Source organism: Alligator sinensis, unplaced genomic scaffold, assembly GCF_000455745.1.
Source record: "Alligator sinensis unplaced genomic scaffold, ASM45574v1 scaffold498_1, whole genome shotgun sequence".
Classification (NCBI taxonomy): domain Eukaryota; kingdom Metazoa; phylum Chordata; order Crocodylia; family Alligatoridae; genus Alligator; species Alligator sinensis.
This window is the reverse complement of record NW_005842469.1, coordinates 627,426-645,192: the sequence shown is the minus strand read 5'-3', so window position 1 is coordinate 645,192 and position 17,767 is coordinate 627,426. Positions and strand designations below refer to the sequence as shown.

Here is a 17,767-nt window from a genome sequence, read left to right as displayed (position 1 = left end):
AATTATTAAGCAAGCTTTCGGGTTCAAAAACCCTTCGTCAGGCTAAGGAAGTTTCAGCAGTTGGTGTGTGCTCTTCCTGGATGGAATGAAAAGTAAAGAAGCCAGCGGCTGGGCTGGTATGCATACAAGACAGGTAGTCAGTGTCTCTCACCCATTGACTCCTCAATCTACATTTTCACTGACTACCTGTTTTGTATGCATACCAGCCCAGCCGCTGGCTTCTTTACTTTTCATTCCATCCAGGAAGAGCACACACCAACTGCTGAAACTTCATTAGCCTGACGAAGGGTTTTTGAACCCAAAAGCTTGCTTAATAATTGTTTTCCAACTATTTAAGTTGGTCTAATAAAAGATATCAGATTCACCCAAAGAACCTCGTCTGCCTATGTCCTTAGACCAGCATGGCTAAAACCTACACTCCTATAAGTATGCAAGTCATTTGTGAAAATAGGAGTTGTGTCCAATTGACTTGAAGCCTCTGAAAAGTTTGCCTTATTTTAAAATTACCTTGATGACCTCCTAACACAAATTGTTTCAAACTCTTACCAGTCATTCTGAGAACTGTAACAACAAAGATGTGCGGCCTTTTTGTGATGGCACGTAAGCAGCAAGATAGAATTCCATTTACCACCAGGGGGAGGAGGGTGCATGTCTTGTCTATTCCTTGGAATCTCCGAGGGAGCATCTCATTCAAATCTTTTTGTTAAGCCCCACGCTTAAAATCTCTCTTGGAGATGTGACTTGCCCTTTCCACTGAGAGTTTGTATCCAAAATTAATGTGTCTTCTGGATGCTCTAGATGATAATGTTCTCATCTACTGCCAGCTGGTATGAACTGCTGATTATGAAGTATACTTGTAGTGAAGGTACACCTTTTGCCAGGTGCCCATTTCATGGTTGCCAAAGAGTTGTCGTCATTTTTATCCGGAAACCAGAATCCATTTACCTTTTCATAATTAGCACTAAAATTGTCATCCAAAAGACTCTTAGTGCTTGAGAAGGTACTATATTTCCATCCAACTCTGTACTGCTCCAGTCCTGAATTATTATTTGTGGGCATTTGGCTAATGGAATTGTCGTTGTCTATGTCAAAACACGTTGGTCGCTGATGATGGTCAAAATTCCCATTTGGTACTTTTTTGTGAGAAATGAGGAATTAATCCTGACAATCCTGGCTAGTTTGTTTGCTTAATTAAGTTGTCTAGATTTCCTTCCAGATCCAGCTGTCTACAGTTTTCATTTTCTGCCTATTTGTTACATGGTGCTGCTTGGTAGCGTGAAAAGGATTGCTGTCTATCGTTTCAAAAGTAGTTAGTAATCTGGGGGGGCCCAAAGTGTGCTTGTGTAAGCATGCATGTGTGTATGTGTGAGGGGGTATGTATATGTGTTTACACATAGATACACACCTTCTATTCTTCACACATGGATGCATCTGAACAATAAAGTCAGCTCTGTGAAGCATTAGCCGATCGATTGAAGCAGAATGCCGTGTGTGAGAACAAGACTGTTATTGCAAATAATCTGTCTCTAAAACAAAATGCTACTTTGAGGGTTTTTTCTTGTAACTGCCCTAACAGAGTAGTGTGTGCTGACATCCATTTTGCACTTGCCTTTGCCTTCCCTACTTTTGTTCTTGGCTCTTTTCTCTGTGTACAGCCTTAAAGATTTTGTGTTCCAGTAGTACAGTTGATTTGCTTGTAGTTTAATATATTAGGCTTGTACAAAATAGGGCTTCTGCTTTGAAAGTTTTTTTTTTTTCTGCTTCCAGTTCATGATTTGCATTGATTCTCCTTAGCTACTTCTATTGGCATCATGGCATTTCCTTTCACCATTCTGTGTCCTATGCCACTGTTCAAGAAACAGCTGGTGCCATCCCACTGCTGCTAGTTATCTTTGACAGCCTGACCTAGTTACTGTTATGTAATTTGGATTGTGTTGGTGCCAGGGAAACGCATCACAGGGCTGCTCTACACGCAGGTTTTGTTACTGCTTATATTATATTGGTTTGAACCCAGTAAAGTTAAAGTGGTATACCTCCTGTTGTGAATATGTTTTATACTGATACACCTTAAGGCTTGCCTGTATGGAGGAAATTTACTGGCATATCTATACCCCTATAGTAATACTAATATGATATCCCCATAGGCAATTAATGTCACCAAAGGGTTGTGTTTCTTTTTTAAATTTCTGATGTGGTTGACATTTTGACAGCATATTAACATTTTCATTTGATGTGATTTACTCCATTTTCCTCACAGCAATTACTGGGAGAGCTTGCAGAGGTAACATAAATTGCTATTATCTGACATTGACTTACTAAAGTGTCTTTTTGTAGGCTGAATCTTTTGGGCTGCAGTTTCCAAGATGCTGTATTTGTTCCTTTCATAATGACGATGACCTAGGGAATGTGCAGAACTCCAAAATATTTTGAGTTTAAACAAAATTGGAAGGCATTATAATGCACAGCCACATGCATGTTGTAGCATGTTTCTGCCTGGTGCTATCTCAAAATGCAGAACATGAATTATTTTCCATGTGATGTTTTAGTTCTTTCCAAATATCAGACTGATAGTACATCTTTTTGTGGGCCTTGTGCTTCTAGCATAGCCCATTTAATGGTTAAGTTATCCAGTGTTGGCATAAGAGCTGCTGATAGTATTTAGCTATCTTTACACTGAGATGAAAGAATTGACTGTGGTAATGACGCACAGGCAATATTTGCTTTTTAATGAACATCATCAAAGCAGCAATGTTTTTCCTTGTGCCATGTGAAAATAAAATGGGCATAGCAATTTAGCATTTTTGAGTCAGTGAGCTTGATTTAATTATTTAATTAAAAACGTTTTACTCTGATATTTATGAACCACTTACATTGACTAACTTGACTGAAGATGTATTAATTCGCCACTTTGCTCCCAGCAGTTTTGTAGGATGCACATTATTCTGCTTGTTTTATTTAATACTCAGTTTCTGCTTTTTTTATTACATATTTGAAAGTAAGAATTGCCACAGAAAATATACCACAGAAAATATCAAGCATGAGAATTACATGTCAATGAATGCCAATAACCTCCTCATAATAGATTGCATGTCCTGCACAAAAAATAATTGTGAGACAAAGTACTAAACTACCAAACTTTTTTTAGGGGGATCATATTTAGAAAGATTTGTTATTTTCATAACTGGTCATTATAAATACTGAAAAACAGCTTCCTTTTCTCCCCACAAAAAGCATTTTTTCAATTTACACTTTTCCCTGAAACCTGTAGGACAGGTTGTAAATCAGTGTGGCTCTGCCAGAGCCAGGCCAGTTTACACTGGCTAAGCACCTGGTTGGGTATATTTTATGGTTAAATCTTTCAAATTTGAGATTTGCACGTGGGGAAGTTGCTTAAGATTAATGAGAGGTTGACTTGTTAAGGCAATGATGTGTTGCTAATATAGTAACATATGGCTTCCACAAGTACTTTCCTATTTGTCATAAGTGCCATGCCCCTGAGGGAACAGATGTGGGTATTTCAGGAAGGAAAAGTGAAGCCTGGAAAATCAACTCACTTGTTTTGATACTACAGATAAGATGGCACCTTGTAACTGCACAGGGGGAGTATCGGTATTATGCAAATAAACTTGATATAGATTTAAAATAATTAATACTTTAGTCCTACTGACTATGAGTATGTAAGTGGAATAGCTGAGCTTGTAAAATTGGAAGGGAAAAATAATGAAAATCCAGGACTTTGCTTCTCTGGAAAACCCTTTTAGGAAATTCTTACTATTTGGTGCTGGGAGAGGGGTGAACTTGGAGAAGTATTGCAATTGTCCTAACCTAATCCAACAGCTTGCCAGAATTTTAAGACAACCCAGCAGGGGCATCATTATGGTAAGACATTGAAATAAAAGAGAAAAGAAAACAATAAAAATCAAGAATGAATAGAGCACATGTTTAAATTTCTTACATCTAGTCTCTCTCGCATTGCCACCTAATCTCTTGCTCCAGTTTTTGTGCCCATCAGTCTCAAGGTATGGAGTAAAAATGGACAAGGTAAAGTCATGTGATAGTGGCCCATAGGCATGCTCCTACTTGGCAGTAGATGAAAATTTAAATCACCGTAGTTTAGCTCTTTCACTGAGGGTTATGTTACTGTGGATTAACTTCATTTTATAGGGTGACAATATATGTACCCAGGCCATTACCACACAGCAACTTACGTGCTTGGTGGAAAGCCCTGCCCCATTTTACATTATGGTACATAGTCCATCTGACTGTTCCCTCAATTAAAACAAATGTGCACATTGCATACCATTCTGTATTTAGACTTGTTTTAAGGAGGCTGATCTGAGCCGCAGAGTTCAGCTCTGAACCCAGACTTCTTCCAAATTTGGGAATTATTAGATATCTTTCCAAAATAAATAGATGCTAATCAAAAGTGGTTGAGTCTAATTCAGGAATCATTGGGCAAAATCTTTTGGCTGTTTTTCTTTAGCAGGACAGATATGATTACTGTAACAATCCTTTTCAGCTTTAAGATCTATGAGCTTAGGTTTGGCCTGTTATAGTCATCTGCAAAGAGCTGGTTCAGTGACATTCGAAGGCAAGAGTTCTTGAGACTTAGTGGGGGGTCTTAGATTTTTGTTTGCTTGCTTGTTTAACATGCTTAGTATATGTGCTTTATTCTGATAAAGTCCAGATTTTCAAATGTCTTAGAGGCTGATCAAAAACTCCAGGTAATAGAACTTTTGAATTTAAGAAAAAATTAGTTGTGTATAAATCTCATATCTACAGGAAACAAATGAATTTTGGGGTAATCTGATATTAAGCTGAAGCTGGGCTTACAGTAAGGAATTTGACAGAGAGAAGCAGATCAACATGGACCATACTGATGTCAAAATAAGACTGGCAAACTACAAAAATGTTGTTGATAAGTAATATTGCTCTTGGGAATTAAATGAGAGCTCTACTTGCAGAACATCATGGGAAGTGGGGGGAATTCTCTGCAGAAGGTCAGAATCATAGATACCTTGTGAACTCATGAACAATGTAGTATGCAAAACTAATGGTTTGTTTTCATTTCTTCAGAAACAGAGGGCAGAGTATGGTCCAAAACAATCAGATCCCACTCCTGCTGCTCCATCGCCACCTCCAACACCAGCTCCCATTCCTGTTCCTGTCCCTCCCTGTGCACCAGCGCCTATTCCTATTCCAGTTCCTGTGCCAAAAGCACCAGGAGCTATCAGTCGCCAAAGCAGCACATCTAGTGACAGTGGTAGTGGCATTATACGGGATAGCCAGAGACACAAACAGCTTTCTGTTGATCGTAAGTATCTTCAAACAGCAAGAAAGAGATATATTCCCCAATTCTGTCCATTTCATGTAACATCTTAAAAATCACATATTTTCATGCAACTGTTTGTGAAATATTTGACTTCTACTGTCATATAGTTGTAATTGATTTCTGTGCTATTTAATACTAAAATCCCATCTAATCAACCAAATTGAGCAGGGAGTGAGGCAGTTCCATACCTGAATAAGACACTTCTTACATAAAATCTTGCCATATTTCTGCCTCTGCTTTGAGACAGGCTATGTCCCCATTCTAGCCTGAGGCATGGAGCATGGTCCTGTCCCAGCCCAGCCCTGTAGCAGCCCTGTGGGTTATGTGCCACTGCTACAGGGCTGGGCTTGAGAGTGTGCTGAGAGCCCTAGGCTGTTGCATATATAGAGTCTGCCCACATGGAGCAAAGGTAAGGGGGGAAGGAGAGGGGCAGGTGGGGGAGCAAAGAGTGTGGGGGTGAGGAGGATGCAGAGAGCTGGGGAGGGTGGCAGGCAGCAGCTGCAATGGGCCCTGACCCCAGGCAGGCACTGGAGCTGGAGCCATAGCAGCCGCCTGCCCTCCCCCTCCCCTATCTACCACTGTTTTAGTAAGATTCATTACCTTCCCTGTAAAGTTTCAATAGCGATCCCAAACAAGCTAACCATTGTACACCTTAAGTGTGAGTAGCTGATAGAGTGATATTAATGACTTTTCTAAAACACCTCTTGAAATGATAGCCATAAGTGCTACTACCAATCAAGTGCAACTACAATGCAGCAAACAACAGAGTGGATAGAAAACTTTACATCAAAATGGTTTTCAACCAAAAAAAATGAGCTTTCAATTCAACAAATTGTTTTTACGAAAAGCATTCACTTTCTCCATCTTCTCTCTTTTTCAATCCGTCAAGAATTAAAAATATTTTGTTTAAAAATACTGTAGTTCAGTATCATGCCCCTATGGCCTGGCCTCTTTATACAACTATCTCCTCTACATACAACTTCTCTGCTCCCCACTTTTGTTTTTTGACTGAAATAGTTTCAATATTCAGAATTCTAGAATCAGTTTCCCCCTTCTTGAAAATTTAGAATAAAATTACTGTATTAACTTGACTATAAAATGACCCCCCAATAATTAGATTCTATGAGGGGTCTAATCTATAATTTAGATTATAAATTTGTTTTAGTTTTCCAGATATAGAATCTAATTATTAGAGATTTGTCTTGAATTTGCCAATCTCCCACTGCTACAGCAGGAAAAATAAATCTGGAGGTCAGGTAGCCCCTTTGCTCTATGCCTCCCCACAACTTCTTCTGCCTGCAGTCCCTTCCTCTGTCCTTATTGTCAGACCCTGCTCTTCCTGACAACATGGAAATGAGGAACAAATTTGAAAGCACTGACCTTGAAATAAACATAGCTATATCAATTTGCATATAGTACCCATAGACTTCGTTGACCTGGAAATGATGAATTTTATCTTTTTTTTTAAACTGCTGTAAGTTTTAGTGCAGGTACTCTATAAACACACTTGTTAAGTAGCTTTTTAGCACCTATGAACTATGCATGATATTAGTCCAGAGACAAAAGGGATTTATCATATAGTTCATTGGGCTGGGCCCCACCAAAAACAACAGCATTACAAGCCTTGGTGACCCCACAGCTCAGCACTGCTGTGTGTGTGTGTGTGTGTGTGTGTGTGTGTACTCCAGGAACCCTCCCCTCCCCACCCAGCAAAGGATCCATGTGATAATTAGCTGCCCCCCACCCCACTCATGGCTGGACCTGGGTGTTTTTGTTATAAGACCTGAGATCCTACAAAAATTTACAGATGAGGGATAGGGCAACCTATGCAGATGCAACCTGGTCCAGCTTCACCTTGTGGAGGATGGGGCCACACTAATCATATGCAACAGGCTGAGAAAGGGGGATTCTGGGTTAACTGTTTGGAGTCCTGTTTGGTGACGTTTGCCAGATATTTGCTCTCTCAGTGCTGGCCTGGTTTTGCAGTACCTCCTGGCCCAGTGTCATGTCTCTCCTGGGGGAGCAACTCCCAATGAGGGGGTGGGGTTTAAGGGCCACACAAAAAAAAGAAAAGAAAAAAGTTTCCATCAGTACATTTGCCCAAAATGGGCTATGTGTTTTATAGACTTGCTCAGTGTTGACTGCATTTAATCAACTTCATAGTTGATTTCCATTACTGAGCACAATCTGCTTTTATGAGCAGTTCAAAGACAGGTACTGCATTTAATGAGGTTTCCTTGTATACAAATGTAAGATGGGGGGGGGTTTCCCCTTGTTGACAGGAGAAAAACCTCATCTTATATTTGAGTAACTATGGTTTGTTTGTTTGTTTTAATTTCTATCAGAATTTTATCCTTGTAGGAGGAGAACGTCTGTCACTTAGCTCTAAGTGAGCTCTGCACCTTTTAGGTGCAGAATAAGGTGTTTCTAAGGGGTCCACTACATGTTCAAATTAAAGTTAGATAGAAACCAGCTATAAAGTTTTTACGCATTTTCAAGAACTAACTTTGTAGCTAGCTGATTCTTACTGTAGCTGGATAGATATTTTTATGGCTTGTTAATTACTTTGCATATGTGGCCAGTTTAAATTTATTGCATGATGAACCAGTTAATTGCGTAATATATGTAATGTGTGGCAGAGGCCACAGAGGCAGGGGAAATGACTTGTACTTCTTCAGATTCCTTAAAAATGAACTCCAACATGTTCAATTGTTTTTCTTTTCTATCTCTGTCTAGGTAGGAAATCTCAGATGGAAGAGGTACAGGATGAGCTTATTCACAGACTTACAATTGGCCGGAGTGCTGCTCAGAAGAAGTTCCACGTGCCACGACCAAATGTACCAATAGTTAATATCACTTATGACTCTTCTCCTGAGGATGTGAAAGTATGGTTACAGTCAAAGGGGTTCAATCCTGTGTAAGTTTGAGGATGAACTGCAATAAAAAGCTGTTATTCAGAATTTAAAGGAAAATGGGCTAAGATTTCAAAGATAGGCAACAGTTTTGTCTGTCCAACCTGAGATGATTTTTTCTGAAAGTGTTGAGCAAGCACACTCTCAAAATGATGCACGTTTTTAAAAAAACTATTAAAAAGTATGATCTGTGTTTTTTAGGCATGTTTACACTTATTTTAATCAACAAGGTGATCACTAACTGCTGTCCTACTAAATCATAAAACCCTGATCTAAAATATTAGACATACATTTTACCAAAAATGAGCTAAGTTTTACAGCATGCTTATTTTTCTCATCCCAAGGTCTACTTTACTGGGACCAGATGACAGCACTTTCAGCATCTCGCATAGTCCTAGCAAATATTACTTGATTTGGCCAAATCAATCTCAAGTAGCTCATGATGTAAAATATATACCTTAATTTGGCATTATATAGGTTAAAAGGTTCCTGCTTTGTTACTCAACTGCTAGATTTTTGCCTATTTTGCTTTATGTAGAATATTGTGTTGCTCATTCTTTGACTCTGTGACTTTTTCAGGACTGTCAATAGCCTGGGAGTATTGACAGGTGCTCAGCTTTTCTCCCTTAATAAAGAGGAACTAAAGAGTGTTTGCCCAGAAGGACCTAGAGTCTACAGCCAAATTACTGTACAGAAATCTGCATTAGAGGTATGAATAATCCCTCTTAACTCTTCTACTTTTTACTTTTGGCATATCATAGGGGTATTTTTTTTTTAATCAGGTGTTTTATACCTGGGCATGCAAGAGGGATCAGAGTAGGCATTCGTATGAAACTTTGGAATAAAATTGCTCACCTGTGAACATGGAAGACTAGATTTGATAGTTCATAAAGCCCCTACCAGTCCTGTGTTGAGACAGTAAATAATAAGTGGTAATCATGAAATATTCATTGTTCAGCAGAGTTGAACTATTAGGAGTTAAAATGGGGCTCCTCTTCCTGGTAACTAGTCCTCTTTTACCTTTGTCTCAGGCATCTCATCTTAACAGGATCCCTAGCCTGACTCAGTATGGCATTTCTGACTGACATCAGAGGGGTTTCTCATCTTCCTCCTGATCTCCTCAGTGTTCTCTGCTCTATTCTCCTGTCTGTCCTTTCATGAACTACAGATGCTATAGATTGCAAGTCTCCCTTGTCAGAACATTTCATCCACCAGGATAACAGTGCTCAACCTTCCAGTCTCAACCCTGTGTGCCAGATTGGCCTGACCCCAGGCACCAGATCTGGCCACAGGGTAACCCTGTGCACCAGCTCCACTGCACATTGGTGCAATCCAACATGTAGGATCATGTCATCCAGCCTGCAGGGCTCCCCAAAGGTCTGGAAATTTGGCAGCAGAGGAGCAGCATTAAACAAAGAGATGAACTTGCAGGCTGGAGGCTGAGCACCATTGCACTAAGGATTCACAGTCGGGAAGGTTAGCAGGCATGGTGTGTTTGATAATACTGGGCACGTGTTAGCCATCCAGCCACTTTATATATGTAGGTACCCCTAGCTAGAAGGAATGAAGCAAAAATTAAGATATAAGGAAATGATGGTGAATGAAATCTGTCATATCTGGTAATTCTTCCAGCTTTAGGCTGATGCACACAAACTAAATGGTGGAAGCAAGTATGCATTGATGCTACCCCATCTAGTGAATTTATTCTTGTCATCAGTCTAGCACTTGACATGAATATTAAATTTGCTGAAAATCAGCATATCTAGAAGAGCTGTTCCTAATGCTGTGGGAATTCTGTTCTTGTGTAGTACTAAAACTATGGATAAATATGTAAGTAACAGAAAAAATTAACTGTACTTGGTTCAGTGCGGCCATACTTCTTTAGGAATATTATCACAGAGCTAAACAGCATTTTGCCAGGAAGTGTTTGCTTGAGAGCTGGGTACATCCACCCTTTTTATTATAGGTAAGGAAGGAAAATACATGGACAAACGGTAAAGGAGCAGAAAATAAAACAAGTTAAAACAGGGAAATATGTGAACATCACCTACTTTATAGATTAGCTGCAACAATCTAATTGGGGCGGGGGAGGGAAGGTTTCTTGACTATAATCTAGAAATAATGGTAGAGTAAACTGAAAAAGAGGTCATCTGTATTGCTTACCTCCTGCTGTCTCTATCCTCCACGAATTTGTGGTTAACTGGCTTAAGTTATTTTATTTTTGTATCTCAGCCCAAGTATAAAACCAAGAATGAGGGTATAGATTGATATAACATTATATCACTATCAAAGGACATCAGTATATGCTGGTACGATGCAGCTGTTACATCTGAATATTTCTGGGACAATACCAGCATAGTAAAACTGCTGCAGCTTTAACTCTTAAAGGCGAAAGTTGGGGTAGTTTAACTAATTTGTATCAGTATGAAAGCATTAAAATGTAATAACTAGATTGTATCAACCCCTCCCCATTTAAAGCCAGTTCTAAGGTGTGTTTGTCCATGCCCAGGGAAGATTGAGAACTGTTTTCAAACACCAATTTAAGGGTTTTTTTATAATGAATCCTAGACAATTAGGTCAGTGTGGATCAGACAGCATTGTTGTTTTACATAGGTTAAAATGTTTTTAAAAAGGTTTTTCTTTCCATGGATAGACTATCACTGTGGTGTAATCCAGTCTCTTCAGGCATTTCAAGCAGGGAGGGTGGTGGGAGGGCTTACTTTTTTGTGGCTTGGTGTCTCTGCCTAAAGCTTCACTATTTTTATTTGAATTTCACACAAGTCCCCCATCTCAACCCCTGAGATGTAACTGAGACAGAAGATGCTATTTAAATGAGTTCTGCACCCATTTATTTTTGCAATATTTTTCATATCAAAGTGAAATTTCCAATGCATATTAAGATGTAGGAATATCCAGTTTTTAATGTATCATGTTAATGGCAAAAGATCAAGATGTTTAGAACAAGAATTAGACAAATGTTTGTCCCATGTGTCTTAAAAGGCGCTAGTTTGAGGGAGGAGGTCAAGGAAATAACAGTTAAACTCTACCCTGTACAAAAGCAATACCCCCAAAGGACCTGCTAATAGCCTCTGCTGCCAAAGGTATGACAGTGTCCTGCAGGGTGTTAAATTAGCTGTAGTGTTTTGCTGTGAACAGATGTAGTCCTGTAGTTGTAAACATCTACGTAAGTGCCATTATTTTCATTGGAACTTAATTTAAAAATCAAATGGGTATCTGGTTTGTTGATGTCTGTTGTTTCTCCCTCTGTGTTCTGGGTCTTTCTTATACTTGTCTTTGGCTTCCGTTCTTTTTTGAGTGGCCAGGGGTTATTTAATAAGATTATCTGAAGAGTGTTAATACACAGATACGGGAAGTTTGAAAATAAAGTTTGTTTATTTTTTCTATCGGCTCCTATAAGATTTAGTCATTAAAATCTAGCCTGCATTTGACTTACCATGCGACTTTTAAAATCAAAATCCTTCTTTCAGACTTCAAGGTACTCTCTTTTTTTTCCCCTGGGAACACTTGATTATACTAAAGGAACCTTATATTTTTCTGTGCATATCAAACTGTTCTGCATCAGATAAATTGAGTGTGTCCTCACTTAAAGGAATCCAACTGATAAAATAAAACTTATTGTAATTGAATGACACTTACCATTTCTGACATTTCTGCCTAAAAATGAGCTCTTTTTCTCTTTGGGGGAAAAAAATACCACATTTTTTCATATAAAACTTGTGCCTTTTTTCTAAAAACCAGCTGATGGAAATCATGGTGTACATTATAAGTGAGAGAATACAGTAACAGAACTTTCTGCCACTTAGGCTTTATGTTTTTGCTTTACAAAAGCAAAAGTGAGTCTGCATGTGATCCACTGCGAGCAGAACAGTGAGCAGGCTCAGCCCCATAGCTGCTGCTACTCAGTTACTTACTACAAGGAAAATATTTTTAGTCTTCATTGTACCTTTCAAAAACAAACTGCATATCTTCTGTGGCATGTTGTGTGTAATAAAATATGGTAATATCTATATCTAATATATAATGTTACTCAACATAGAAGCAATTCAAATAGAAGCCTGTGAAACTGCCTAAAACATGTTAAACTCACATAACCCTTATTTTACAGATTATTCAAGAACAATACATACTTTTATAAATATATGAATAGCCACTAGCATGTAAGTTTAATCATGGAGACTGAGCTAACAAACACAATAGATGAGTAGATTCAGTCTACTCTAGATCCAGCATCCCATATCTAATAATTGGAACATTATCACAGTAACTGACTCTTTGAAATTAATGTGGATACAAATAGTACTGTAGAGAGACAGAATAAGGCAACATAGTAATGACTTCAGTAAAGCTTCCTGCCAAGTTCCTTTGGACTGTTTCTCCCCATGCTCTTCGACAAACTTCTTAATCCTGGTCTTCTCTGTGATCCCATGCCATTCCTAGCACTCTCACCACTGTGCTCTCAAACTAAATATTACATTTCCCCCCCTCATGGCCAACTCGTCAATTAGCCATTAAAGTAATACTTTTATCTGAGGTGGTTGGAATTCAGTAGTTATTGTACCCAAAAGTGGGGAGGGGGGAGAAACCAAAACATTAAGTGCAAAAATTTACACAAGTATTGTGCTTTATCTTCTGCCGAGGTTTCTGTTCATTCTTTTAATGATGACTGACTGAAAATCCGCAATTCAGTCTTTGAATTAAATTAGAATTCAAAAGCAGAAGAGAAAGCAAAACTTGTAATTGCCTTCCTGGAACCATTAGATAAGTATGGTCTAATTAAAGACTCGGGGGTAGAGGGGAGGTCGGGGGAGGAAAGAGAAGGTAGGTGTTTAGGATTTCCTGTTATTCCATAGCAGCAGGTAAATGGTTTCTTAAAATTATTTCACTGTACCAACTTTCTTTCTGTTGTGTTAATTTTCTTCATAATTTCATAGTAGGTAGGGTCGAAAAGGACCTGAGCAGACCCCCTGCCATGGGCAGGAAAGAATGCTGGGGTCAAACAACCCCGGCTAGGTGATTATCCAGCCTCCTTTTGAAGACACCCAGGGTAGGAGCGAGCACCACTTCTCTTCCCTTCCCTTCTTAAGTGACTTTTTGTTAAGAGAGTAATTCTGAAGCATAGTGGTCTGTCTTGAGGAACATGAAGTAAAAAGAATGGCTCTCTGCCCATAGTCAAGGGCTGTCAGTTGGGAGATCTCACTTATTTACAGCTTTGCCAGATGACTTCAGCAAACCCCTCGGAGCTCAGTTCTCAGAAAAAGAGTACAATGGAGAAGAGAGTGCTGCTCACAGCTCCAAGACTATGTCATTCTCAGCTCAAAGATAACTTTGCAATTAGTGATTAGGCAAGCAACATCTCGGGCACAGGACAGGCTCTTCAGAGAGGTTAAAATCAGATTGTTTAATATATGCTCTGCAAAAATGTAGTCCAGCTAAGAATCTGGCTTTTCATTTCTCCAGGTCTCCATTTTCTTATTTATTGAAGTGAAGTTGTGTGTTGTATTCACAGTGATGTTGTGTGTTCATTTCTTAGTTTTTTGTCAAGTACTTAAAAATTTTGAGCTGTGTACAGTATTGCACAAGTTCAAAATATTATCTCTTGGTTTATGTTACTCATTACCCTCAGAATAGAACAACTTCAATCCATGTGCTTTCTGTGCTTTCAAACCTTCTGTAATGAGACTATTGGTGTGGCTACAAAAGTTGGAACCCTTAAATTTGAAAACAATACCCAGGTTCTCTACTTTTAATTTTACTTTGTTCAAACCTGTCTTGAGCCTTTTCTGTGGAGGGTGGCCTGTACATCTAATAAATGAATGAATAAATAAACCACAATTAACTCAAAGCCAAAAAGCTTAGTGGATAATGCCTTGTAATGTATCTGATTAGGATAGTAAGGGGCTAGCATTAGGAACCAATTCAAGAATTGTTAACCTTCTTCATAACTTAGCCAACTTTAAATAAGAAAAATACTGATAAAATCAAAAGGCACATAGGTCAAGATATAGATCTTGCTGTAAGGTAATTTTGTTACATAGCTAAGTAAATCATGGGTTCGCATCCAACTTTTTCAATCTATTAATCACATTTGAAGTGCTATAAAATGTGGAAGTCTCCCATCTAGTTAACATGCACTGTGATACCCATACAGAGTGCAGAAAAACAACATTATAATAATTTCCAACCTAGAAGTAGAATCGTAAATAACATTTCACACTATTTTTTTTCTTAATGATAAGCCATGCATTAGTGCAAACCACAGTGACAAGGTGCTAAACTGCTAACATGGAAACCCGTTAAAAAAAATAGGAAGAGATCTTTTATTATAAGGGGTGAAATTCACCCAGAGTGAAATTTACTGTTGACTTTTATTGGGGTCAGGAGTTCACTCTTGTGTACTCAGTAGCACTCAGTGGCTTCAGTGAGAGCTAGATATTCAACAGTAGTGAAAATCAGACTGGCAGCATTCAGAAAATATGTCCATCCCTGTCCAAAATACCACCTGAACACACACACAAGTGGTACGTTGAATGGAGCATTTTCTATATGAATGCATGACTTCACACACAGACCCTAACTTTGCATACCTTCCTCCTTCTATTGTTGAAGTGTTATCTACTAGTATCACACATTTACCCCATTTTCTGTTTTTCATTTATAGGCTAACAGTGGTAGTTCAGAATTGCAAGAAATTATGAGAAGACGACAAGAAAAAATCAGTGCAACTGCCACAGATTCAGGAGTAGAATCCTTTGATGAAGGAAGTGGGCACTGAGTCTTTTCCTTTGATTTCATTGTCCTTGGCATTATTCCATCAAGCTTTGTTTTAGGAAGCGATGAACAGGGATGTCTGATTTATTTTGTAGATAGATATAACTTGTCGCCATATAGAAACAAGGCAGCCAGTCAATAGAAGTACTTGCTGCCAGCCTCTCACCATTTAAAAAAGTAAACACAATGGAAGTTAAGTGAAGTTTGCGGCACTTGAGAATCAGTTACTCCCAAAGACAAGTTTGCCTTTGTGGAATTTACCATTTCATACTCTCTTTACAGATAAATAAATACAATGTTGCTTTTGGTTCATTCCAATGAAGCTGAGCCAGCAATAAAATGTACTTGAACCCTTCAGTAATTTATGATTTTGAATTCTGTCTGTTGCTGTAATATATGTACGATTCTTTCTTTTTGGCTCGGTCTTCCTCTTCCTATGCAGGGTCATACTGCAGGGTGTTTAAATTTATTTAAAAGTTCTTGATGCCAGCAATCAAAGATGAAATGCATAGAATAAGTGCAGCAGCTCAAGCCTTTGAAATGTAGACTGACTTATTCTTGTATCATCCGCAAGATGTTTTATTACTAATGAAATTGTTGAAAGCAAATAATATTCTGCATTTTAATTTTATTTCTACTACTTTGATGACAAACCATGATATTACGCAGTAAAAATGAATAGAAAATAGTAAACCCACAAGTCAGCTTGAAGTGGTCAGACCTAGCCATAAAGGTATTTACAGTATTTTTTTAATAGACTTACATTTTTGTTTGTAACAAAACTAGTTAAAAGAAGAGTATAATCCAGATTTTTTGTGTTGATCATAAATGTCAATTTTTATGTATGTAAAAAGCTATTTGTTTCTTTATAAATTTAATCTTTTGAAAAAAAAATGATTGATTCTGAAGGGGAAAAACTTTCTTCCCAGCAAATGTTATTTTTGGAAACACTGATTTTTGTCACAATGTTCTATAATTTCTCTTGTATAAAGATCATCACTTCATTTAGAAAGATTTAATCATCTAGTTTAATTAATTTTCATAGTGCCTTTTTCACATTAATCAGCTGGAAGTCTGCAATAAACAGTATTTGATGTATGTTACATAGTTGTATCTTTGCTACAAAGAAGATATTGAGGTAAGAAAATGTTCCAGATTTAGAGTGTTTTTTCTCTGTGTACAAAAAGAAAATTTGTCATATTTACTTCATTTTTTTCATAAATGAAAATTCCAAAACCTAATAAATGTATTTAGTGCCATTCATCCTAAATAACCTTATAAATATATTTCGTATGTGTATGTTTGCTTATGTGTACATAATTTTACATATAATACATACATTGTCTGTATATGTATTAAAAGCAATATTCACTCTGTCATCAAGATGCAGTCATCTCTAGGAATGAAACACAAGATGCCTTAGGGTAGAAAGTGAAATACTGTTTTTAAAATTCCTCCCATTGTATTTTGGATGAAATAATGATTTCTTTGTAGTATCCCCACTAAACTCCATTATAAAGTATATTTAGTGCCTGAATTTTTGCACAATAACTGCAGCAAAACAGTTTTACGCAAGCAAATGTGTAGCTTTGAGGTAGAACTAGTTGTTTTACCACCTGCCATAATAGTTGGTCAGTCAGATTGTCCAGTTCTCCAAACAGTTGTCTGCTCTTTAACTCAGTATCCAGTTGTACCAGTGTTCTACAATACGTACAAGTTACTATTCTTAGTTCAGGAGGTTTTACCCTTTTGTAGGTGTTCTCTTCTGAACAATGAATGACTGACAAAATAGCATCCTACCCTACTTTGTACATTTTTTGTTAAAAAAGGTGACAAAAAAGCAGTATGGTGGTAAAAATGTATGGAGGTCCTTAGAAACATTAAAAATTGTTTCACTTGGACTTTAGAGTAATATCTTGATGCTAGAAAGGGGGTATGCTGGTGATGTACCCTGTTTAATTCTCTAATAGTGGTCATTACTCACCTTTCTTACTTGTAACCGTCTGTAGATTTATGTTATCACTCAAAGTATGATGGAGGGGGCAAAGGAAAACAACAGCTTTCAGGTGCTTTAGATTACAATCAAGATACAAGCATGCAACATGTACCATACTCAATCCTTGAGAACAGAGGAAAAGACGATTATCATTTGAAAGCAGTGTTTCTAGTGAGGGAAGTCAGTGCATACAGTGATATCCAGGGATCCAGGTTTTCTATTTGCCATGGAAAAATGTGGAGCATCTCCTTTAAAGAATATCGTTTCAGAATAGCATATCAGGGCTGCTCAGTGCCACAAATTGGTGGGGGGCATCGTCGCAGCTGACCTGCATCCTGGTGTGTGGAGGGGCAGAGGGATTTCTGACTTGTCCATGATAAAAAAACCAAAATTTAATGCCAAAATATTTATAGGTATTTAGAATCTATTTTATTATAGCGATTGACGCACTGGTAAGCTTCCAAATAGCTTTAAAATTGTAAATGTATCAATAAAATAGTGTGTTCAACTGATACCTATATAGATAGATATTTATATCTAGATAGATATAAATTAAACATCACTAGATAGATAGATAGATAGATAGATAGATCGATAGATAGTGATGATTAATTTTAATCATGGAAAAATGCAGCTTTTGGGAGCTTTTAATCAGAGAATTTTGGACTTTTTTACCAGAGAAAACCAGGCTCCCTAGTGTTATCTATGGAAGTACTTTGGCGGAAAAGTGATAATTGA

At 37.9% G+C, this 17,767-nt stretch overlaps 1 protein-coding gene across 14 annotated transcripts in view; it reads left to right on the top strand.

Annotated features, from left to right (window-relative positions):
- The window catches only part of EPS8 (epidermal growth factor receptor pathway substrate 8), a 147,359-nt gene extending 129,792 nt beyond the window's left edge, over positions 1-17,567 (top strand). For 6 of the 14 annotated variants that reach the window (XM_025212531.1, XM_025212520.1, XM_025212523.1 and 3 more), the window contains 4 exons: positions 5,077-5,314; positions 8,069-8,249; positions 8,824-8,953; positions 14,924-17,566. In XM_025212531.1, coding sequence (XP_025068316.1) covers positions 5,077-5,314; positions 8,069-8,249; positions 8,824-8,953; positions 14,924-15,037 — 663 coding nt within the window. In that variant the 3' untranslated portion in view covers positions 15,038-17,566. Of the gene's footprint in view, positions 1-5,076; positions 5,315-8,068; positions 8,250-8,823; positions 8,954-14,923 lie in introns of all 14 variants that reach the window. The other 8 variants (XM_025212526.1, XM_025212528.1, XM_006030864.3 and 5 more) reach the window with 3 other exon arrangements.
- The last annotated feature ends 200 nt before the right edge of the window (positions 17,568-17,767 follow it).